This window comes from Anas platyrhynchos, chromosome 23 (genome assembly GCF_047663525.1).
Source record: "Anas platyrhynchos isolate ZD024472 breed Pekin duck chromosome 23, IASCAAS_PekinDuck_T2T, whole genome shotgun sequence".
NCBI classification, from domain to species: Eukaryota; Metazoa; Chordata; class Aves; order Anseriformes; family Anatidae; genus Anas; species Anas platyrhynchos.
In genome coordinates this window covers 697,537-721,258 of record NC_092609.1, presented here as the reverse complement: position 1 = coordinate 721,258, position 23,722 = coordinate 697,537, and the positions used below count along the sequence as shown (strand labels likewise).

Here is a 23,722-nt window from a genome sequence, read left to right as displayed (position 1 = left end):
CCCCCCCCAAAATTGTCGGGAAGCTGCCGGGCCTCGGAACATTCAGAACGATTTATTGAAGTCAAACCTCAAGCAAAAAAGTTCATCGAGATCAGTGGAATGTCGTTAAAAACCTTTCCAAATGAACCCTTCCACGGAAGCGAAAAAACCACATCGGAATTCCAAAGGAGTCGGAAAATTAACAAAAAAAAAATAAAACAACAAAAAAAAAGGCCAACATCTCGGTAAATAGAATGTACAAAAATTATATGGTCCTACCGTCACACACATTCAGTAAGAAGCTAAAATATTACAGGCAAGTCTAAGTACACTATAGCTAGTGGACAGTCAGCTACCTATGTACAGGTTACCCAAGCTTTACAGGTTTCACACTATGCAAGAGAACGTAGGCCGAACAACAAAACCCCCCAAAATATCGTAGATCTCAAAGTCTATGCGGCAACATCAAGTCATAATACAGTAATGCCCCCGTGGAACACGGCCAGGGAAATCGGACACCTCCTTAGTGTTGAGCATGGAGCCAGCCGCCGCCAGCTCCGAGCAGCGCCCGCCGCAGGGCGACGCGCTGCTGGTAAAGACTCGAGTGATTTCGGTAAAATAACATCTCACAGAATCTACAAAGTTTGGTACAGATAAACAAAGTCTACAGAAATAACGACTCTACAAAGGTCATCGTTACAGACAGCACGTGGAAATGGAGACGGAGCCTGCGGGGGTCTGCGCCGGGCGCCCACCCGGCCTCGGGGCCCGGCACCCGTCCTGTGGCAACGTGATCGGGGTGGAAAGGAAAAGCGACGCCAGAGTGAGGGACAGTCCGAGCGAGGAAGGTGAAGCTCTCCCATCCAGTCCGTTCACAAAGCAAAGTGACTGAGGAGTCCCCAAAGCGCGCTGCGGGGCGCCCCGAGGGCTCAGCACTGCAGGAGGTGGGCGAATGGCTTTGGCGAATTCGTGATTTCCCTTTTTTGCTTGCCCATCCATTCCCAAAGTCTCCAGCTTCACGATTCCCCGCTCCCGAGCACTGAGAGCCCCTCAGGGGGCAGCAAGGACCTGAGCTCGCCGCTCAGGAACAGAACAGAACAGGGAAATTTTTTTTTTTCTTTTTTTTTCTTTTTCTCAGAACAACATTGTGAATACATCCAACACACAGGAGTGTATCGTAAGTGCAAATGGTTTTGCTACACAAAGATAATGGCAGGGGGAAGCTGATGTGGAACTGAAAGCAAACGGACAGCGTTACCCAAGGGTCGCCGTGTCTCATGCACCACACGCCCCGAGCACACGGCTCTGAGACAGCTGCTCGGAAAAAACTCTCCCTTTTGCCATAGATTCACTGTACACTGGGAGCAGAAAGTAACTGCGGGAATGTTAAAGACAGTTTCAATGTAGTATACAAAAAAAGTCATGTATAAATTAAAAGAAAATAAAACAAAAAGCTGTATAAGGAACTGCAGAGCTTCAAGTACATTAAACCCTGAATTCAATGAGGCAGAGGTTTCAATGTTAAAGTGACTACTTCGTACCAGCGTCGGACATCCCCCTCCCTCCCTCCTCCCCCACCCCACCCGAATAGTTCTGTAAAGTTTCAATATATACAGATTTTATGCTCATTGTTAATTACGTCTAGTAATTGTGTCTTTCCCATTCTATCCTGAAATTAAGATAACAAGTTCTTAGAAGAAAGGCCAAAATTAACATTCCAGCCCCATTACTCCATTCTAACAGATTCTCTAAGACCATGGTGGTGACCAGAGAAGGTAATTTGCCCAAAAATTGCCTTTAACGTCATCCTTCCTGAGCTGCAAATGCCTTCAATTCTTACAGTCTATCGATAAGACAAATCTACGCTACTAATCGGAAAACTACGATAACTACCGCTTGCACCATGTATTTATAATCCTGTAGGAACTCGCCATTGCACCGTTTGGCCATGGTCTGCAGAGCATCTGCGCTGTGCTAAGGTGCGTACTGTAGAGTAAAAGCTCCAGTAAACAACAACGTCCCGTTAACTTTGCAGAGCAGCTCGGAGGCTGCACACTATACAGAGCACAGGCTACTGAGCTGGAGACAGGTGTTCGCCAGAAGCACGGTACTACCGCGAAATTTAAGACAAAAGGAAGGGAAAAGTGTGATTGCGTGTTCCAGCTAAGGAACAGCGGAGTTCGGAACAGAAGATTCGACTTCTCTCATCTCAATCCTAAAGATTTTTGAAAGATTCACCTGAACCCCAGCAGTGTGAAATCCAGTTCAGACTTTTTGTTCATAAATTGTTCACGTTTATAAACCAATCTCCTCTTTTCCCTTCTGAGTTCACGCCCACCTGTTGGCTACTGTTATTTTTTGGTGGAAAAAGGAGCACCTGTAAGAAGTTCGAAAACAAAGTTAACCAAGACATCAAGTGGCATGGCACACGAGTAGCAGCAGGCCTCAATTCACAGCATTTTAGAAATTTTTAAAAGCCTTTTGCAAACCTTCCCATGTTCTGTGCTATTCAGCATACCGGTTCGGCACAGCGAGCCCTCGCACGTGGCAGCTAACGCTCGCTCCCTGCTGCTTCACTGGGAAGTCAGCACGGACACAGGGCTGGAGAAGCACGTGGGTACACTCACACTGCATCGTGTCTGCAGTACTCAGGATGCTCTGACTTCCCAAGAGAAAATCCTCTGAACATTACCCAGCCTAATAAATAACAAAGTGAACACATCAGGCCTTACAGACATCGTAGCAGGAGCTATGTTTGGAATTTCTGAAAGGTTGAACACCCCCGGTAAGAGCTTAAAAAGAGACATTTGTCACACAAAGTGTTAAGAAAAATAAAATCCTTCTTGTAAATTTCTTTTGTAAAAAATACCAAAAAATAGCACTGCTTTCAAGCAAGATTAGTGTTTCAGACATTCACTGTAGTATGGACCACGAGACCAAGTGTTCTGTATCTCCCATTAGCCTTCTGTACCATAAACTGACCCCAGAAATATCTGCACGGTTCTGCCCCCCAGACACCCTCAGGTCTGTAGGAAAGGCACCTGCAGGCTGTGCTGGAGATGAACTGCCAGAGCAGCTCAATGGCACAGCAGCTGCTTAAAGAGACTGTAGTGTATTTCCTGACTTTACAATTGCACACAATTTTTCCCCTGCACAAAAATTTGAGAATGAGGAGGACACCAGCCAGAAGCAGGACACGTTCCAAAACCCCACGTGAACTTTTCCAGCCTACCGCTGTCTGGAGCTGAGCAGTCAGCATGTTCCTTGGGTGTACACGAGGAGCCTTCCAGAGAGAGGGTTCTTGAGAATTAAATCAAAGGCTTAATGTAGCCAGATACCAGCAACACTTAATATTAATTCTTTTCATTCAGGGTTATTTTCAACACCCATTAGCAAAAAGCTCCCCTGAAGCTGGCCAGCATCAGCACACAAACCAGGAGCATGCTGTACCCACACCAGGGCTTTAAGACTGCAGGCTAGGGGAGGAGATTGGCCAAAGACTAACTTCAGCCTGGGGACACTAATCCCCCTAAGCTCCTTGTGCAAGGATTGCAGGACAGGATAGGTTTCCAAAACAAAATCTGGAGCAGGAGCCTACCTAAGCCACTTCAAAAGCTTCACCGAAGCAGCCCGTCCCTCTGCAGATTAACAAAAGAAATACAAGGCAGAAACATCTCCCGAGGCTGAAGCTGGCTGCTCTGAATACCTCCCATTACCAAGCCAGGGCAAATACCCTGCGCACTGAAGGAGTGCTGTAGGGAACCAACATCCTGCCCTGCTCCAATAGCAATGAACATTAAAGCTAGAAGATCTCTCTCCCCAGAAATAAAACCCCTAAACGTTCAATCAAAAAGCCCGTGAATAGGGGCTGGATTCCTCAAGCACTCAGATTTCCTTTAAAGCTAAAGGGTGTCTGAAAAGAAGGCAGCAGAGATCCACAGAAATACAACTGCCACGAGGTTTGTGCAGCCTTGGCAGAGGACCAACACGTACTCACAGAGCAATCCTCCACCTAAAGAAGCCAAAGGGAGTGCAGGAGCCAGCCTCCAGCTCTGCGTGTGCTGCAGTGCGTGACCAAGGCCAGGACGCTCCCCTAACTAGGACGGTTTTCCAAATTAGGCAGGGTAAAGAAATTACCATTGTGAAATTAAGCTCTTTCTGAAATTCCACCTGTCTGCAGACACCTCCAGTTACAGCTCTCCAGCAAGGAACCATGATTTCTTCCCCTAAAATTTTAGACCTCATGCTACGAGCACTTCCAAAGAATCATCCGCCTGATTTCTCATAGGAAAAGCTTTACAATAATATTCACAAGTTAACATGATACGTAACCTACCTTCTCAAAATGCCTTTAAAAATAAGTACTGGAATGGAGGCATTTCACCATCACCTGGTCTGAAACCCACATTTGCCTTTACGGTATCTGAATGTTACACAGAGTGAGGAGGGTTTATTCTTTCCATAAACTAGACATAAAAGTTACATTGGCTTTGCTGTTTTTAAAGACACGTTGACTGATCAAAACCAGATCTTCAACACCCTTTAAAAATTAAATAAATAAATATGTTGCTATGCTTTGCTTTCTACACTCAAAGAACATATTTAAACAGAAGATTCTTTTCACTGTCGAAAGGTCTACTGTTTTCTTTAGAAGGCCGAGACGTTTCTGCTTTCCAACAGTAAGAGCTGCTGTAGCACATTCAAGGGTAAAAGAAAGACCAAACAATAAAAAAAACAAATGCCACTGCCTGCTCCTGTTGTTGAGATTGAATGGTCCCATTCGCAGGTCACACAAGACGGCTCCGATGATAAAGACTGAATGCGTGGTAGCAGTCTCTTCAAGTTCATCGCCTGTTTGCCCGTCTTCTCTCCCTTGTTTTCCAACCCAATTTATTCCTTTGCTTCTTCTACAGGATTCTGAAGTTCCAATTTGCATTTTATCTTGTTCCAGTACTCAGGTGCCACAGGAGATTTGGGGTCATGTGTGGAGCAGCAGAGACGGCCATCCAAAGCTGATGCCACCAAGGCTCCCTTCTCGTGATCTTTACAGAATGAATGAGGGCAAAACTCACAGAATGAAACTGCAGGATTGCTACAGATGTCACACTGATGCCACGGACATTCCCACTTTCCTGAGGGTGGAAGGGGAGGGGAGAGAGAGACAGGATGCTGCAATTAGTGCGTTTTAGGGACAGCACTGGGCTTCAGGCCTTATTCCATGTAGAAACTGTTCAGATGAATGCAAAGAAAGTTCAGAAAAACAACAACAACAAAACCCCACACTGAGAACTCTCGCTCAGGTTGCTCTGGTGATAAGATGCCATCGCTTCTTTCTCCAGCCACTAAGCTATTTTGGGGAACGCTGCTACGCTTCTAATATGGCAAAAAGGCACGTGGCGTATTCAGCTCTGCTTATGGCAGCCTTCAGCTTAATTCAATCATAGACTAATCTGGACTTGCAATGATTTTCATTGAAGGCTTTGGGATCAGGAAGATTAAAGAGATAAGGATTTCTACAAAATCTTGCAATTGGATTAAGATGTTGTGTTACTGAATAATTTGAACCCTGGCTGCAAAAAGCTACACCTTAACACAGAAACAGCCAAATGGAAGATAATGCATCAGGATACCACAAATAATTTAAATACATTTTCTGATTGAGCCCTAATATGCTGTGCTCAGTGTTGTCAGCAGTTTGAACTACCATGCAATTGTGCTTGACAAGCTTGGCACATCAAGACGATGCCTGCATTTCAACCAAAATAAAAGAAGGGAAGTTATCCAAGGAACAGAAGCATCAAGAAGAATGTTAGAAAGCATCACAATGCCTCTTCTCCACAGGTTCCCATTCAGGAACACTGCTACTCAATACATTTCTAGAATCAGGTGGTACTCCAAAAGCAAATACGCTGTTTTTGATGTAAATGGATACTACGGCTCAGCTCCAACATTGCCTTACTGCAGGAAGGAAAAGGAATCTGCATGAAAGCTCTTACCAAAAGGTGGTTGAGTCAGGTTAAGGCATAGGAGGTGGTATGCTTTGGGACAGTCCTTTTTATCACACATAACTAGTTCTCCCCCATCTCCACACTGGAAGCAGTTGTCTTCATGCATCTGCTTCTGTTCTGTTTTTATTTTCCGTTTCTTCTGCTTTAATTTTGCATTCTTCACCTTCTCTTCATTTGCTGTTGCAAATGCTGTCTAGCAATTACAAAAGATAACAGCAGTCACTTTATAAATCTCTCGCATTAAAATAAATTTAATCAACTTTAGTTTATTTGCACAAATCACGTTTAAGTTTGCTCAAATAAGTTTTTAAGCTTTAAGAGCCAGGAATGCACAGTCACATGAATTTGAAGTAACCACCTGGAAAATTAACTGCAACCTAGAGCCAGCAGCTCTGCGTTTCATAACTGAAGTCTCTGGACACTTTCAAGGGATGAAAGTATTACATAGACTAAAGTAAGAAGTTAAAACAAAAATCTCTCTTTGCCCTACTCTCAACAGATCTCTGGATCTGGGAGAAGCAGCTTCAGTTTGCATCCACGTACCTTTGGACGCACTCCTAGGAAACCACTGCAGTTTTCTGCTCCACAATGACATTCGGTCCGACCATTGCCAAGGCAATCCAAATTATAATTAAATGTTAACTCCATTCCTAAAATGAAAAGAAAAACAGTTCACCCACACATACGTCGAGGAAGACAGGCTTGTGACAATGACATTTTATTAGCACTTCTCTCTTTATAGTCTGTGGGAATTAGCAGCAGTGTGTTTCAGAAGGGCAAGTTTGCAATAGTGCACTGATTTTAAAATTTTTCAAAGTAGCAAATTCTACCCAGTTCAGGCTTAACTAGCAGCTGTTACACTATCACACAGACTGGGTTAAAATGACAACTTGGGTAAAAGCACCTAACAGAGAAACCCACTACCAACCAGACAGGTACTGGTGAAAGGATCAATGCTGTACGTGTTTACACAATACAGAATTAACAGTGTACTTAGTGGCAAACTCTGTATTCAGCTTTAACAGAAACAGTTTGAGGCTGAAAGCTACTAACTATATGATCCCTGCTAAAACTAGAACTCAAATAATCATCTCCAGCCCGACAAATGACAGAAGTTCCCACAAACATCACTTGTATTAAGCAGTTTCAGAGAGAAGCTGGGTAAGTTAGGAATTTTGCCATGGTAAGAGAAGCCCGTACCCACAAAACAGTGCCATCTTTTTACCTGCAGGGATATCACAAAGAGCAAATAGTCCAACTCTAATGTCACCATTCACTGTCCATTTCTGTGTTTCACAGTTTGGATTACAACTATGGTTCATAAAGCGAGAGTAATTCCCCTTTGGACCAGCGTCTATTATCCGATCCTTCAAATAAAAAAGAGACACATCTTAGGTATCATAGATCAGACTTAGCACTTCGAAACAAACAGATGTTTCCTGCTGACATGTGACTAGCTGTGGCTAAGGCAGAAAAAAAAATATGCCCGCTTTAAATTAATGAAAATAGGGAACTTTTCCCTACAGGGTTAGTCTTACGCAGAAGCGTTTGAAAACTTGTGGTTACAGAAGTGAAACAGGCACAGAACGAATAACCTAAGATACAGGTCTCATCTCTTTACCCATTCTATTCAAGAAAAAGAGAGATGTTATCCTCCTACCAGCACCCAGCTGGAAATAAGCTGACATTGCTATGAACTCCTAGCGGTTGTCTACATCCCACTACACGTCTTTGCAGAGCTCTTCAGAGACATGAACAGGCCACACATTCATTTTTCCACTCCACACAAAACTAACACCACTAAATCAAAATCGATGCAAATTAAAGCCATAAATTATGCACTCTACAAACAGAAGACTTGGAAACCTTTTGCCTGAACTGAATCTCATGAGCTTTGCTTCTCACATGTATAGAAATTGAGCCGTGCACATCAAACACGGAGTGAGGATTCCTCCCTCACTTTGCATTCAGCTGCAAACAATTTACATTGAATGAAAATATATTTACCTTTGTAACAGTTAACATATAAAAATTGGTCACACTGTTTTCATGAGCACGTTTAATCCGCAATCTGCACTCTTCTTCGTCAATTAGCTCACCAACATATTCGTTCACAAATTCACCCTGAAAAATAAAAATAAGAAATCCATGCTTATTCCTTCTTACTAAGACAAAAGATCTCTTGAGTGGATTATCCTAAACACCTACGTACAATAGCTAAAGAACACACTGCTTAATGGCAAAAGAATCAATTTAGAATCTCTTTGCTTTCCTGATGCGAGAGAACAAACACAGACTCTTTCCTCCCAGAAGTACGATACGGTCACCTCTTCCCCTCCACCAATAGAATTCAAATTCACAGTCACCTGAAGCTAACTTCTGCTCTGTGAGTAAAGATCAAGGTTATGACACTTCCGTCAAAACAGCTAAACAGATTTCGCCCTTAATGCTGCACCCACAGAAGTCTCAAGCCTTTTTAATACAAAACATTTACTGGAGGGGGCTGAAATTTTAATACACGTCTGCTTAAGGTGCACCAAGTTGCAGTGTTTTCACATAAAACCACACTGATGGCTATCACAGCCTTTGCTTGTTGTAATTCTACCTTTTTAATGTTCCGTTTTGTCCTGAGACCCCATCCACGTCGATCCGTTTTTATGATTTCAGCATCAGGGTAGAGCCTTTTGGTGAAGCACTGGTTCTGACATCGCTCCCCCGCTGGGCACACCTGGGGGTGGCACTCGTACTGGAGCATCCTGTTCAGACACTCGGACTCCAGGCCACAGGGGTTCTCATCAGATGGCTTGCAGTTACAGCGAGGGATTTCCGACAGATCGGCTACCTGAATCTGAACCTTCCCTATCACCTTGTTGGACTGTGGAACAAAGGGAAAAGAAAGAATAAAAGATGAGGACAATGTACAAAGATTCAGAACAACTTCACTCGAAGCCCGTCATCAACTGATGTGAGAAGGCTCTATAGGTCTTCAGTAGGCTAAGCAGTCTGTATTCATATTAACATTTAGTTAAGTACACTAAGTTTTAATAGCCAGGATGTATCTAAGATGGATGAGACCAGCAAAGTTCTGCCTTAGGTAAAGTTGATCTTACTCTCTTTTGCTGATCCTCTGCTAAAACAATGTTTTATGGTACCAGAAGACAGAACAAAAGATTGTTGAAAAGAAAAGCAAACTGATTTATTTGAATTTTGCTACCCCGGAATTGTTGTGAACACTGGCTGTTTAAATACATAGCTTACTCAGAGGAAAAAAAGGAAAAGAAGCCAACTCACTTTAATGTGTTTATAAGGTGGAGGTTTCCTTGAATTCCTTTCAATTTCTAATGCTTCTTTACTCTCTCTTTGTGCTTTCAGCTCCTGGAAGCGCTTTGCTGCTTCTTCAAGTGCTGTGCAAGGGAGTTGAAAATAGAAAGCAATTAGCACCAGCTGCTGCTAATTAAATACATACATGTATTTACATTTTTTATTTTTTTAAAGCTAGGAATAGAAGTCTATAAACAAAACACAAGCTAAAATGAGTTATTACAGTACATCATGAATCTATTTCATCAGATACTTTTCGGCAGTACTGAGATGTTGAACAATGATCCCATGCAGCAGAGCCCAAGCACCATCTTAGCATTTCCCAGTTTGTGGAAGAAGTGAACTTGCCCACAACAATACACAATGAGTAGGCACTTAAAGATATCTTTATCTGTGGTCAAGGGATCTGCATAATGTTTGCAATTTTATGTGAACACAGAACACTAGGCATATAATATTCCCATGCAGGTTAAGTGGTGATGGAGACACAAACACGTGGAATTTTTGTCATAAACCACTATAAACTTTGTTTGATTTTACCTTTCTTGAAGGTCTTGTTAATACTAGTTTGCCCCTCAGCAAAGCTTTTATCTCCTTCAACATAAGGGAAAACTCTGCCCTGGTGTACCCAATAGTAGTCATGTGAACCAAAGAAAAATACTGGGAAGTCCCCGATATCATGTTTGAGGCCCTGTATGTTGAGAGGCACAGACCTGGGATTGCAGATCTCTGCTGGCCACCACCTGGAAGCAGAAAAAAAGCAGCATGTAAGTTCTGTGAGCCACAGCCTCAGCTGCTGCATGTGCTGAGCTTGACTGAGAAATAAAAGACAGTTTTCCTTTCTCAAAGAAACGAACTCCTCCCTTACACAATCGAGGCTCCTTCTGGCAACACTTGGGAAGTGCCACGCAGAACACAAGCAGCCCTTGGCTCTCAGTGTTCTTACTCCTTATTTTGGAAAAGCCTCGTGAGAACACAGCACAAGAGTGGATTTCTAAGATCACCTACAGATGCTCGTGTTCCTGCAGGTGACCCACAGCAAACACGAGCTAGGACATGGTGGCTCTCTAGGACAGCCCCTGGTTTTCCATAGAGCTGTGCCATCCTACAGAGCCAGCGTGAGTGCAATCAAGTGTCCATCAGTGCCTGGAAAAAGCAGGAGAATTCAATTGGAAAGGCAACATCAACGTCTGACACAAAGGAAACAAAGTACCGCATTTCTAGTTCTTGCTTGCTGGGACTGAGCTGCTTTGAGTTATCTTCCTGGAATTCTACAGTACGTTAAAAACATCTCAAGTATTAAAAACCAAAAAAGTAGCGAACTTGCCTGTAATTTCCAAGCTTGACCCAAACAATCTGCTTGTAACGTAGCTTCTTGCCAGCTTTACAGTCATTGCAATTCCAGCATCCTTCGGGCATTTCTATGTTGAGACACTCAGGGTGAAAGGAAGCTGGGCACGACTCACAGCACAGCAGTTTTCCACCTTAAACAAAGAAACCCTGCTTGGTTTATAGAAGTAAGGATTTGCTTCCCCCTGCGCGTAGCAATCGATATCAGTTTTAAGTCAGACATTCTACACCTTGGTTTGTTTCACAGCAAAAATACGGCAAAGGAAGGGATCGAGCCAAAATTACAATGCTGGATTAAAAAAAGACTGCAGTGCACTTTTCCAATGTGCAAGTTGTGCCTCTTAACTGCATCAACAATCTACTAAAAAGCAAATAGTATTTCTTCAACAAGAGCAACGTTGGCAGTAGATGCAATATTCCCAAATGAAGCACTACCTAGGAAAGCAGTGCTGTTAGCTGTAATTTCTTTGGGGATGACCAAACCTTTAATCATGACAAATAACCGAATTTTAAGAAACGCTTTTTAAGTCAACATTGTTATGACTGAATCCCTTAGCAATCAGTTAGTGTGCACAAAAACCAAAACCCACAGCCTATAGGTTGATCAATACTTTTCTGTAGTAACAGCATTATAAAAGGGTTCTAATGATCAATACGTGATCAATGTGTTTATTTCACCCCCAAAAAAGAATTTACCTCTGTCAGCAATGTGAATTCAGCTATATAATGAAGAATGAGACACTCAGGTTGTCCCCATCCCAGAAGTTTCCTCTGTGCACAAAGGAAAGCTTTGTGCAGGGTGGCTGCAGTTTACACTTACTTGGACAAAAGTTGCTCTGGCTGGCTTATGTCCTGGTGGGTGTATTAAATGTGGAGAACCACATCGCAGCTCTAAGCCACCCTCAGCAAACAAAGCCACTCGTACAGTAAGACTTGTTAAAATATACATGCTGTAATATTTTATACCATATATATATTCAAATATATATATCTCAAGGTATGTGAATTAAAGGGCAAGAACAACAACAAAAAAAACATCAAAATTTTGGGTGCCAGACTGAAAATTCAGGAGATATTTGAGGCGATTGAAAGCAGTTTTCAATCACAGTATCAAAAGAAATGAGAATGATAACTTTCAAGCATGTATCAGAAAATCTTGTCCACCTATAGACTTTCAAATACGTCATTGCATTAATTGATAGCTGAATGTTGCAATAAGCATTCCACAAATCATTTACACAACCAATACTGTATTTCCTCTGCTAAAATCTGTAAATCCAACCGCGTGGATTTTCCAGAGTTCCCCAAACCCACAGTAAAATTTTAACTTTTCAATTCATTTTTGCAGTTGTTATTTCAGAGGAAATACAGACCCAGTGTCAATTACCGAAGCATCATCCAACATGGTAAAATGCCAAGAGATGCGAAAATCAAAACAAAATCAAACATAAAACTTTCAGTGCTAAGCAAGAAACAAAACTGCTCTCGGGATGCATTAGTTAGATATTGCTCAAGCTAAGCAGAGGGCTCAAAATAATTTTTGTTTTCAGGACTTACAGAAACTACTGAAAGCCATCGGCATTGAAAATAACCTAACTTTGGAATGGTTAAGGGGGCACCGTTTCTGAACGCTCTTGGTAATCAAATTTCTGTGAAGAATAAAACGTTACACCTGAGCATTTCACAGAGCCCATCGTTATCTCCCCACGAGGAATATCCTGAGATGCTCCGGCACCACCGCACCGCCGTGACGCGGGGCCTCCATTCCCTCCCGGACAGCAGGGCTTTCTTCTCGGGACGCAGCCCCCCTCCCTCCAGATCCAGCACCTCCTGCCCCGAGCAGCATCGGCCACGGGAGGAGGGGAAGGAGCTCGGGCTGTCCCCGAGGAACGGGAGCAGAACGCGAGGACTGCAGCAGACACAGGCAAAGCCTCACACCGCCTTCCCCCTCCAGCCTGCTCTGGACCGGCAGCAGCACCCACCAGTGTCCCACCTGGAAAAGCTGCTGTTCCTCTGGGCTTGGCCTCAGCTACCCGTAAGATCTGACCCAGACACCCCTCTTCTTCTGGTCCTAAAACCAATTTAAGAAGCCGTTGCCTTTCCATCACTGAGGTACTGAGCTCTATCTGCCACCTCTCCCTGTTCTGTGCAAACGCTCCCTGACACTGGAGTAGCCAGGTACTGAACGACTTCGCCTCTTTCAAGGAGAATTTGGTGACAGCAATTATTTTAAGCCCTTTTATAATTAAAAAAAAATAAAAAATTGCCAACAACATGAACACGCTCACAATAATCAATGAGTGAAGTTTACTGAAAAGCAGTAAGTGATGCTGGACAAGCACACATTCCTCGTTCGATTTAAAGGTAAAGAAATAATAGGAAAAGCAAAAGTAAATTAAAGAGAAAGAAACTATTTTGGTTACCTTTCTCACATTTCTTTTTGGAAGCTGACGAAGGAGGAGGAATCATAGGTAATTTCATCAACTCAGCACGATTTGATTCATTCAGTAGGTAGTGGGACTTATAGGCATATGAACTGAACAGGGGGTCTGAATGATCCTGCACTACCAGCCCTATACGAAACAAACAGAAAGAGATGAGTTGCAATGAAACTACCCATGATTCCGTAAAGGAGAAAATAAAATAAACCAAATGAACACCTATAATGCATATATGTGCGAATGAAAAAAAGAGAAAATGAAGAAAAAGAAAGAGTCTGGCAAAGTTTCTTCACTAAGAAAGAGGTTATGTGTCGGAGAGACTAAATTCAGTTGTAACTGGGAAATCCTACAATGAAAAAGCTGCTTCTAGGTGGAATTTCAATAGTGCTTTTACTCTTAATTTGTGCATTTACAGGAAAGCACAAGAAAAGCAACCAATTTTAATCCTGTCCAAACCACCCTCCCTCCCCAGTGGAAAAAAGCGAGCGGATTTGAGACGTTGGGTGATGACAGCCACTGCTCAGAGGTAATGCTGGGGGTACGGGCTGCAAGAACAGACGTATCCGTGGCCCCACGCAGTGCAGAGCCCACATCCCTCTCACTAGAAATCCAAGATCTTACCTATGGAAGTGTTTTGCCTTCATAATTGCATTAGAGAAATGTACCTAGGGGTCAGCGATTCTGCAAGGCACCAGGGGCAAAGGAGTGGATGGAAGCGGTGCCCTACGCCCTCTGCGCTGAGCAGAGCTGCACCAGCCCGGCCACATCAGCTCCCAAATGAGACGCCCGGGAGCAGCTAAGCACTCGGTTCTGCTGTACGGTTGCCTTTCCTTCCAGTGGTGTGTGCTTGTTTTTCTCCATCTGTCTCCACTAAGAAGAGTTCTTCCACATTGCTCTGAGTCAGGCAGCGGAGGTCAGAGAGCCCCAGCTGCAGATCAGAAGCATGTTGGCAGAAATTCCTGGGGACAGCATCACAGCTGAGACCCAAAGAAGCAGGAAGACGAGCTACCAAGACAGCCACAAATTCCTTCCCCTGGGACAGGGGCACAAAGCTGAGTGCTGCAAAGAAGCTTTTGAACTGGGGTGCCTAAAAAACCTCACGTAAGCATCAGTCTACCTGAAACGCATGTCCTCAAAAGAGTTCATGAACAAGAGGAACGAAACATGAAGTTATGTGGGCTGTAAAGTCATAAGGAAGATATTTTCCAGAAAGTATCTCATGATAAGCAAGTTTTAATATTCTGTAGATAATCTGCTATTGCACTTTCTCACACCAGTAATGTTGTGCATCCAAACACAAAGTCTCTCCTTCCTACCATCAACTAAAACTAAGCAGGGAACCGTTCTCAAATCCAGACACCCCAGTATTTCTAAAGCATCCATGTCCGCAGTTCCCTCTGGGCAGGTGCTCTCAGTGCTGTCCTCACCTGATGCCCCTCATGCTGCCCACACACAACAGGACAGGGCTCAATTCAGCCACCCGGGCACTTTGCTAACTGCAAACCTTGCCCAATCTTTTCGGTGAAGCTCCCTGGCTCCTGACTCCAGCTCTGCCTGGTAGAAACAAACCCCACAAAAATTTCCTGGAACAAGTGCATGGCTGCTACCAGACGCAGGGCTCAGCCAGCGGCAGCGTTTGTAGTGTTTGAAGTTCTCCTCAGGTTCAGTGAATGCAAGGATGGGAAATTCCATCTGCTGGGGTTGAGGTCACTTATATTGCCAGGAGAAAGTACAAAGTGCTGTGATTTCGTCTCTATACCTGAAGCTAATGTCTAACAGAATTATTAAAACAACGTCAAAAAAAAACAAAAGTAACTCCTGCCCATCATCTTCTGCACTTCACTCACTTTTAAATGGGCCCTACCCAAGAGAAGTACAAGGCCTCTTATTTTCTGCCTTTACAGCAGAATGCATAGCCAAAGCACGGAGTGAGATTAACCCTCATATGCACCTAAAACAAGCTCGTGCAGATTTCTAATCTGAGCAGGCTCTTCTACAACATTCAGATCTTCTGCCGGCTTCAGCCACCTGCAGGAGCTGGCCACAGGGCGATTGAAATGAAACTTCAAAGAGACTGAACAGCTTTACATCACATAGCGTACTGAGTCACAGCAACTGGCTTGGGATTGTTCAGACTGGGCATTTGTACATATTAAATAAAATTCATCTTAGAACATACATAACACTACCTGAAAACATAAAAGACACACGCAATGTCATATTTGCTCATGTGAACTTAAGCAATGCCAATGTGACTCAGAGCACGTGTGTCTTGTTTTGGGTGCCCAAGATATGTTTGACTAAGTCCACAAGAGGGAAAATACTGAACCACGTAAACACCTTTCTACACATTCTGAGGAACTTCTCTAAGACTCATTCTAAAACTTACTGTTCCTCTTTGAATTTCTGGCTATCGTTTCTCTGGAAAAAAAAAAAATACACTTTTATTGAAGATTTTTTTTTAAACTTGATCCTTTGTGATGGCTCCTAAATTACTTGGAAATGAGGAAAGGGGAAGAAAAGAGAGAGGTGGAAAAGAAATGACTCTGGCACCATCCTTCCCTTCCCATTCGGAGATCTTTAATTGCTACTCTGCTCCTGCAAAGTCAAGACAATCTTTCCCATACTAAACCAACAACTCAATGAAAATATACAAAAACAAGTGGATCCAGAATTTCTGTCACATTTCCTTTTCCTTATTAGTAACCTTCAAAGCTATGTTGGGTACATTCCTTTCAACAAACTTTTGAAATACTGTGTAAGATATGTATTATTATTATGCAAACACCTAATATCAGTTTGATTCCTCTGAGAAAATAACGATGTTTTTGTGTTTTGTGACTAATTGATGCAGCGAAACCTTTCAACCTGCTATCTGGCACAAGTCAGGTGACTGGAGAGCCCTAAGAATAACAAGTGGGAAGAAAGGAAAAAAGGAAGAAAGAAAGTAAAAAGAAAAAAAAGAAAAGTTTGGCACATGGAAAATCCTACCATGAAACTTGTTTGCATGGTACTGTAAATGTTTTCCTTTTGAAGTTCTCAGATGTGATGGTAGTTAAAAATTAAAATGAATTTTTCTAGCTCACAAGTAAATCCTGCTTTCTAGGCTTACTTTAAATGGTTTTAAGTTTGTGAGGTGTGAAGGAATCCCCTTCTGCTTAACAGACTGAGTAACACCACCACATTCATTCTCAGGTTGCAATGGCAGAACTGGGGGCTCAGCATCAGCTTTTCCTACTGGCAACACAAGCATGCCTTCCGACTAGCTATAGCTGGGTATTTCTGAATATTGAATATTAAGGCCAAAAATAGCACACGGAAAGCTTAATGAGAACTGCTGACTAATCCAAAAATCCCAGGAAGCATTAAAATCCTTCAGAGCCCTAAGGGATGTTTGTCTTTAATGAAATACATTATTTTTATCACTACGCTGCACAAGTGACAATAGAAGAACTATAAAACAGAGGGGGGAAAAAAACAAGTGTGCTCACCTCTTGCACAAACGAAACAAAAGCCTACATTTACAGCTGATGAGGAGTGATTCCTTTTGGAATGGTTACTACAGATGAGAATGTGGGATGACACAAACAAGCTTCCTGCAGCAATACAGCCATCTCCTGAGTGATAGGCAATGGGACATCTGAAACATCTCACCATGCGACCTGTTCAATATAAATGCAGAAAAATGCACCGTGTCACCCTGGAGTCAGGATATGGCAGAAGACACCATAGACAGATGCAGGACTGATTTTTATTCCAGAGCGCTAGATCAGAGAGACATTTACATCTTTGCAAAGGTTCACAAAAGTTAACTCAACTTTCACTTCAAAGCTCTGTTAAGAAAAAAAAGGTGGTTTAATCATTCCAGAGGCAACTTTTTTTGTTAACATCTTTTGGTTCATTTCTAAAAATGAAACCCTCGTTCCTTGCTGCATGCTGCATTACCGAGAGCAGAGTTACACTCATTGTTTTGTGATGACGTGTTTGAGTTTCCTCCTCCTGTCCAGAACCAGCTCTGTTCTCACCTTTGCTTGCTTTATGGATATCCTTATCCACCGAGCAGGCCGTACAGCAGTGCTGCGGGCAACGAAATCCTCGCGACTCAAAGAGAGCAGTGGCAAACTTGCGAACACAGGCCTCGTGGTAAAATTTACCACACGTGTTGACAGAACAGCGCTTCACGTCTTTGCCAGGAAGCTTGCACGAGAAGCACGTATGTTCTCCTTGTGAGAGAAGAAAAAGAAGCTTGAATGTAACTGCCAATACCCGGGGACACGGATGCTGTTAAAATAAAATCTGAAGTGAACAGAGCTACATCACTGAGACACGCAGGCTCCCCCCTTAAAACAGGTCAGTCACAATAATTCACAGTAACCACTTCATTGCTGTCAACCCCAAATTGCTTTATGCTGAGTGTACCCTCAATGGTTTGTTGCTTTTTCTCCTATCAAGCACTTGCTAAGTGGAACATGAGGATCTGGCCTCAGAAGTTAAAAAAAGTAACAGAATAGCACAAATGCACTTGTAAAACCTGTAATCTTTCTATCTCAGCTCGGCCTGACCATGCTCTGGCACCTCAGCAGAGCAGGAAATCCTTCCCCGTTTCCTGGGCGTGTGAGCACACTCACCATTCTTACACTCCGTGCAGAAAAACTTCTCCTCCGGCATCGCCTTCAGGCCCAGACACTCCATGTGAAAGACGCTGCAGCACTCGCCCTCGCAGGACACCAGAGACTCGCCAGAGCTTTCACAGATCTTAAAACAAGCAGACAGCCAGTCAGAGAACAACGGGTACCTGATGTACCGAAACACGACTGACTACGAGACGTTGGAAGAATAGAAATGGGCTGAAAGCTCTTCAGAGCTACAGTAAGCCAGAAGTGCCCCACGTCCCACAGCAGACCTGACAAAACCTACGAGCTGGAGGCAATCCCAGCAGTTCCTGTTAGCAGGTACGGGTTAGATATCACACCTGAGCATGTAGCAGAGCTTATGAATTATTTCCAGAGCAGAGTCCTAAAAGCCTCGATATTCTGAGATGTCTAATTATGAGACATGAGGAAAACAAACCAGTCTGATTTAATAAACTTACAATCTCAAATTAACAGAAGCTATCGATACATCTTTAGCATTCATCTCTTCACAGTACCATCATTTACCTGACAAACAGTGTCTTTTTTATTTGTTCCAGTTCCTCTCCTGGATAAGCTAGAGTCTACCGACTGCACATCAGAAGCATCAGCATCGGCAGTCGCTGATGGGCTGTCTGAGCGTTTTCCAAAACTACCCTACAAAGAGGAAAAATCCAAGACACTCAAACAAGACACTTCCAAAGGACAATCACATTGTGAAAAAAATAATTGCATCAACACTGATTAAAAGATCATTCAATATGCCGAGAGATACAAACATCCTTGGAAGACACTGGACTTCACTGCAATGCTACAAGAACTGCTGCCTTCTTGACATAAAACTTTTACCTATACAAGCAAAAAAAAAGTTGTCTATTTTACTCTTTCCAGACACCTCTTAGTTTCACACCAAGCAGCATCCCCAAATTCCCAAGGAATCTAATAGCTTTTCAAAGGGCAAAATGAGTCACTGACCTAAACCAAGGTTTTGTCAAAGTATAAATATTTGTTTAAAAAAAAATAAAATATCGTATTTACATCGATATAATGTGAGGGGTTAGAAATAAGATCACAAGTTATTTCTCAGACAATACAAATTACAAGATTTGTAGGAAATACAGCATTCATGTATTTAGTAACAGACAACTGAGGAGTGTATTATACTGATCGATTAAAAACCAGGTATCCGTGAGCAACAACTTGCCTTTACCTGTAAATCATTAAGTCCTCTTGAGTCAGAGTCAGATGTATCTCTGTAAGCTGAGCTAGTCAGTTCTACGTCAGTTGAGGCACGACTCCTCTTCTTTAATGGTTTACAAGAATCTGAAATCTCGCTGGCACCTTAACACAACACACTAAAGTTAGTCTTCATGTACATTCTTTTTTCTTTTTTTTTTTTTTTCTTGAAATTAGTAAAGGAACAACAAAGATGAGACAGCCTGAAACTGGACCTTGTTTGCTAGCCTTAATTTTCAGTTTGCAACTTACATATTTAATTCTCTATTAAAAGCTAATTTAGTAACTGAAAATAACCTCAGAAAGTCCTTCTGACAAATTCTGAATATGCTGACATAGTCGAGGAAACTACTAAATTGTCTATAGCAGAGGATAAGCTGTTAGGAGATTTCCTCTTCATTGTCCCTATTTAAAATACGTCTGGTCAAAGATCTCATCTTCTATTTTACTATGTACTTACAGCATACGAACAACACAGGCTATTCCTCCAACTAGCAGTGCAAAAAACCCCAAAACAAAACCAAAAAAAAAAACCACCTTCATCACCAGAAAGTTTCAAGACCTCTGTAGCTCACACAGAATGAAAACCACTGCCGATGGTGCAGAGCCAGAAACTTTCAACAAGGTTTGCTTTGGTGTGCAACTCACCTTTCTGCAGTCCTGTCTTCACTGCTGTCAGTGGAACCATTTCAACCTGTTTGAATAGGAAAATCCATAGTTAAAAACAGACGAATTTTTTCCCCTAGTATTAAAAAGAAAGCATTAACGTTTAAGTGATTAGCATCAGATGTAGTCTGTCATCCCCTTCTTAGCGCGAGCCTTCTTGCCGTGCTGGGGTTTATCCTAGCTGCCTACGCTGGGTGCCACGGGCCAGGGCAGCCACACGGTCACTACAAGGTCCTTCCCCATCGCTCCCTTTGGGCATGAAGATGACAGGAAAACTTTAGCCGTGTCCAGCAGGCAGGAGCGGGGTTCAGCTGGGCAGCCAACCCTGACGCCTTTGTGAAACCCCACACCTGTGTGAGCACAAGTTTACCTGAACAGGCATGACACTCGGGTTAGAGACACTTAATGCATCGCTATTTTAAGGCACATCCACCAAGCATGCACTCTCCAGCTCCTGGGAACACAGACTGTTTCTGTATAGAGTGCTGCAAGGCCGCGGGGATGGAGGCAGGGGCTTGGCGCGGCGCGTTGCAGGGCTCTATACAGCTGGAAACTCAATGCCAGGACACACTTAAGCAGACAAGCTTACAGTCTTGCAAAAGCACTTCAAGTCCTCGATCCTACAGCAGAAGGGCAAGTTTAGGAACTGTTCTGCCAATGCACGTGTAAGGTGAGAATTTGGCGAATGTACACTAATTAGAGGAGAAAGTTGTTGCCTACGGTCCTGGTTTTAAGGTTAGGAATTACGAGTTACTGCTTTACAATGTGGTTACATATGCATGGAGAAACACATTTAGTAAATATTTAAGGATTATTCTCTAATTTTTTTAAAAAATATTTTATTTTGTTGTACAATAGGTAAAAACATACAATAGAAGGATTTGTATAGGATACATTTCGTAATACAAATATAAAATCTAAACAATCACTTTTATTTCTCCACTAGTCACTGTAACAGTAGCATTAACATTTTGTTTTTCCCATTAATTGTACTCGTTCCAGTTATAATTTTATACCAAGTTGTTGCAGACTAATTTGGGAATCAGTTGCAAGAAAACTTGACTTTGGGTAACAAATATTGTTGCATAATTGTAAGGAGTTAGTACGTTTTTCTTCTTTTAATATAACTTAATACATTCAAGGTTATGCGCATTACAGTGCATCTGTGTTTAATTTTCAGTCATATACTTTTCCTGAGAAAAGCACTTTGATGTTCATAGTCTTAGTTAGCTAGGTAATATAAGCAAGCAAAGCTAACTGGGACCCATGAAGTTCATATTGTTGGTTCTTATACCTTAGTTAATTTAAGAAGCATTTACAAACACAAAACAACTCATTTGAAAGCATGGAGGCTGCAACGCCCCATGGCAAGAGGCTAAGGGGCTATGTCGGGTAACTCACGCCCAACATTTAAGTTGCTTTCAAGTTTCTCGCTGAAACTTCCTAGAGCTAGAACATCCTTCGGCTGAATACAGATGTAAATGCTACGGCATCAAAGGAAAAACGTGAAAAAAAGCAACTGGGTCTACTTTCAACCTCTGAAATGAATGAAGTGCAAAACAAAGTGTAAAGGGCAAAGAATAAATTAGAATAAAAGAGATAAAAACAAAAATTTTCCCCTTCCCATATAAAATCTTTATCCTGACTGTCCCTTTTTAAAAACCCTCATTGAAAAAAGCTATCCTATGAAACATTGTATATAAAATTCTCAGGTTTCAAGTGGAAAGGCCCTCGGAGAGTGAAACTTGACCACATAAGGAAAAGAACCAACAACTTTGACAAACTCGTTAAAAAGTGTACTCAGTTTTTAATATTAAAGTATGTCCATCCACTGAACTTTCCTACTCATTTCCACGTGGAATTCTTTTTTTTTTGTGTGTGTGTTTTAAAGCAACAACATTTGTCTCTCTGACATCCAGATTAAAGGAATGCCCTGTACACGTTAGATCTACTTAAGGAAAAGTAACGTATATCCCAGAAGACCTGTTTTGCTGATGTCTGCCAACATAAAGTCTGACTATTCATCGTTAAGTTAAATCATTCTCAGAGTCCATTTTCAGAAGTGGTCAGATTAATCAGTCTAACTTCATTTGAAAAACAAAACCTCAATACAAACCAGCAGCTAAATCAAGAGCAAAAGGAAGGAACCTGGTGGCAATTCCATCAAATAGAAGTGACTGAAACAAAATCACTTTGCTCATAACAGAAATCTCATAGCAAACATGGCAGGTTCATTAGGAGTCTTGCATCATTGAGTTCCCATTTTCCATAGCCTGACTGATACTGTGAAGATGCCAGTAGCAGAGTCACAGCAATGGTATTGACAAGGGGATTTCATGAAGGATAGTCCAAAACGAAACCCGATGGGGAAAAATGGAGAAAAATAAAAAGGCACCAATATAAGCCACAACATTTATGAATACAATATATTTTAACTCTCTACATGGAGGAAGCCAACCTGCTCCTTTTTGATCTTCTTCTTTGGCACAACTTCGGTGGATTTCTCAGACTCTGAGCGGGTTCGAATCGATCTTCTCTGTTGCTTCTTTTCTAAAGAACCTGAAGAAGGAAAAGGGTTTCTATTATATGGTTCCTTATATTTCGGAGCTACAGAAAGATGTTCAACACCAAATCAACAGATAAAGTAACGAAACCAAGACTTTTTCCTCTTTTGAATGTTTTATTTTAAAATTCAGTTCCAAGCTGTTTGCCAACTGGTGCTATGGTTTGCAGAGAACATGTTCTGAGTCCATAGACAGAGGGAGCAGCTTCAGAAAGAGACACCAGGAATAGCACAAAACAAAAAGCTGGAATCCAGTTTAGGGCAAATGGGTTTTCGTAACACACCTCTCAATCAGTCTTCGCTTTGGTTTATTTTTAACCAAACAGTCCGTCTTTGGTGCTTATGGGGAGGTATCCACAATGAACTTCTTGAACTAAAACAAGCTAGAAAAAATCAAGACGCAAACCAGAGCTTCCCCATTTTCACTCCCAGTGAAAAGCCAGTCCTGTGCCCCAGCTCTGCGGGGAGCATTGCTCTTCCTTCGCAACTCTGCCTACCACAAACATCTCAAGCAAGAGCCCCGCTAGAACACGTGCCATCAGTATGAAATCTAAATGGACAACTGAAGATTTGGAGAGTCGAAGAAAACAGAAAGCACAAACAGAAGCAGTGATTGCGATGCGTTATTATAATTAGAGTGAAAAAGAAGTTTTTAAAAAATATTACCATGGAACAGAAACCCGGATTAATGATGATTATATTATTTCAAGAGAGAAAGTATGAATTGCTGTTTAGGCCCTACTGAGACCCATGTCCTGAAGGCTCCACGCCACGGGCGTGACCAGAAAGTTAATTTAATCAATAATGTATTTCCTCCCCACGCTGCCTCGCTGTACTAATGGAATTAAGATACCAGCCCTATGTCGGAGGAGAAACTCTCCAATCAGTGCATCTAACATTGGCTGAAAGCAGTTTCTTTGAACGTAACAGGCACTCAGGCACTTTTTTCCTCTTCCTGCTCTCCGAGGATCCAGTGCATCACCTCCACAATGCTCCTATCCCGTCTTCGCGAGTATTTTGATCCGGTTTCAGGACGGATTTCAGACCAGCAATCTACCTCCCTACTGGCCAAGCCAATCCTGTTTCGGCTGATTGTGGGAACCAGAGGCACTACGAATTCTCACTGCTGTTCTCCTACGACCAGACTTCCAGTTAGAGAATTCTTTTCCCAGCTTTATGGACCTGTGTACATCTAGCTGCAGGCTGTTAATAAGGACTCCCAGAGTCATTCTGTAAAATACTTTACCGTAAAGGTATTCTGACGTCCCGGTGACCTTAAATTTGAAAAAAGGACTTCGCAGTTATGTTCCACGAGAGGGGATCAATAACTGTCTGGACTTTGGAAATGGCTTTGAAAGTGACTGTTTGGAGTGTGTACTGCCGTAAAGCTCATGCACTCTATAGGGTGTTACCAGGTGGAGTTTTACGTATCCACAAAACCTAAGAAAATGAGAAAAGAGAGGCTCAGAATTCTCACCCCCTACATCTGAAGAGCCATGGTGAAGGTGAAGCCTTTAGTTCCCAGGT

At 42.4% G+C, this 23,722-nt stretch overlaps 1 protein-coding gene across 5 annotated transcripts in view; it reads right to left on the bottom strand.

Moving 5' to 3' along the window:
• Positions 1–32: 32 nt before the first annotated feature.
• Positions 33–23,722, bottom strand: part of NSD3 (nuclear receptor binding SET domain protein 3) — a 37,399-nt gene continuing 13,709 nt past the window's right edge. For 2 of the 5 annotated variants that reach the window (XM_038166844.2, XM_038166845.2), the window contains 17 exons: positions 22,091–22,191; positions 19,615–19,660; positions 18,941–19,071; positions 18,259–18,387; positions 17,728–17,854; positions 17,125–17,322; positions 16,591–16,761; positions 13,082–13,231; positions 10,636–10,792; positions 9,849–10,051; positions 9,279–9,391; positions 8,593–8,862; positions 7,995–8,111; positions 7,213–7,354; positions 6,531–6,637; positions 5,976–6,180; positions 33–5,111 (listed from right to left, as the gene is read on the bottom strand). In XM_038166844.2, the coding sequence (XP_038022772.1) occupies positions 4,870–5,111; positions 5,976–6,180; positions 6,531–6,637; positions 7,213–7,354; positions 7,995–8,111; positions 8,593–8,862; positions 9,279–9,391; positions 9,849–10,051; positions 10,636–10,792; positions 13,082–13,231; positions 16,591–16,761; positions 17,125–17,322; positions 17,728–17,854; positions 18,259–18,387; positions 18,941–19,071; positions 19,615–19,660; positions 22,091–22,191 (2,609 nt within the window). In that variant the 3' untranslated portion in view covers positions 33–4,869. Of the gene's footprint in view, positions 5,112–5,975; positions 6,181–6,530; positions 6,638–7,212; positions 7,355–7,994; positions 8,112–8,592; positions 8,863–9,278; positions 9,392–9,848; positions 10,052–10,635; positions 10,793–13,081; positions 13,232–16,590; positions 16,762–17,124; positions 17,323–17,727; positions 17,855–18,258; positions 18,388–18,940; positions 19,072–19,614; positions 19,661–22,090; positions 22,192–23,722 lie in introns of those variants that run through there. The other 3 variants (XM_038166846.2, XM_072027199.1, XR_005260717.2) reach the window with 2 other exon arrangements.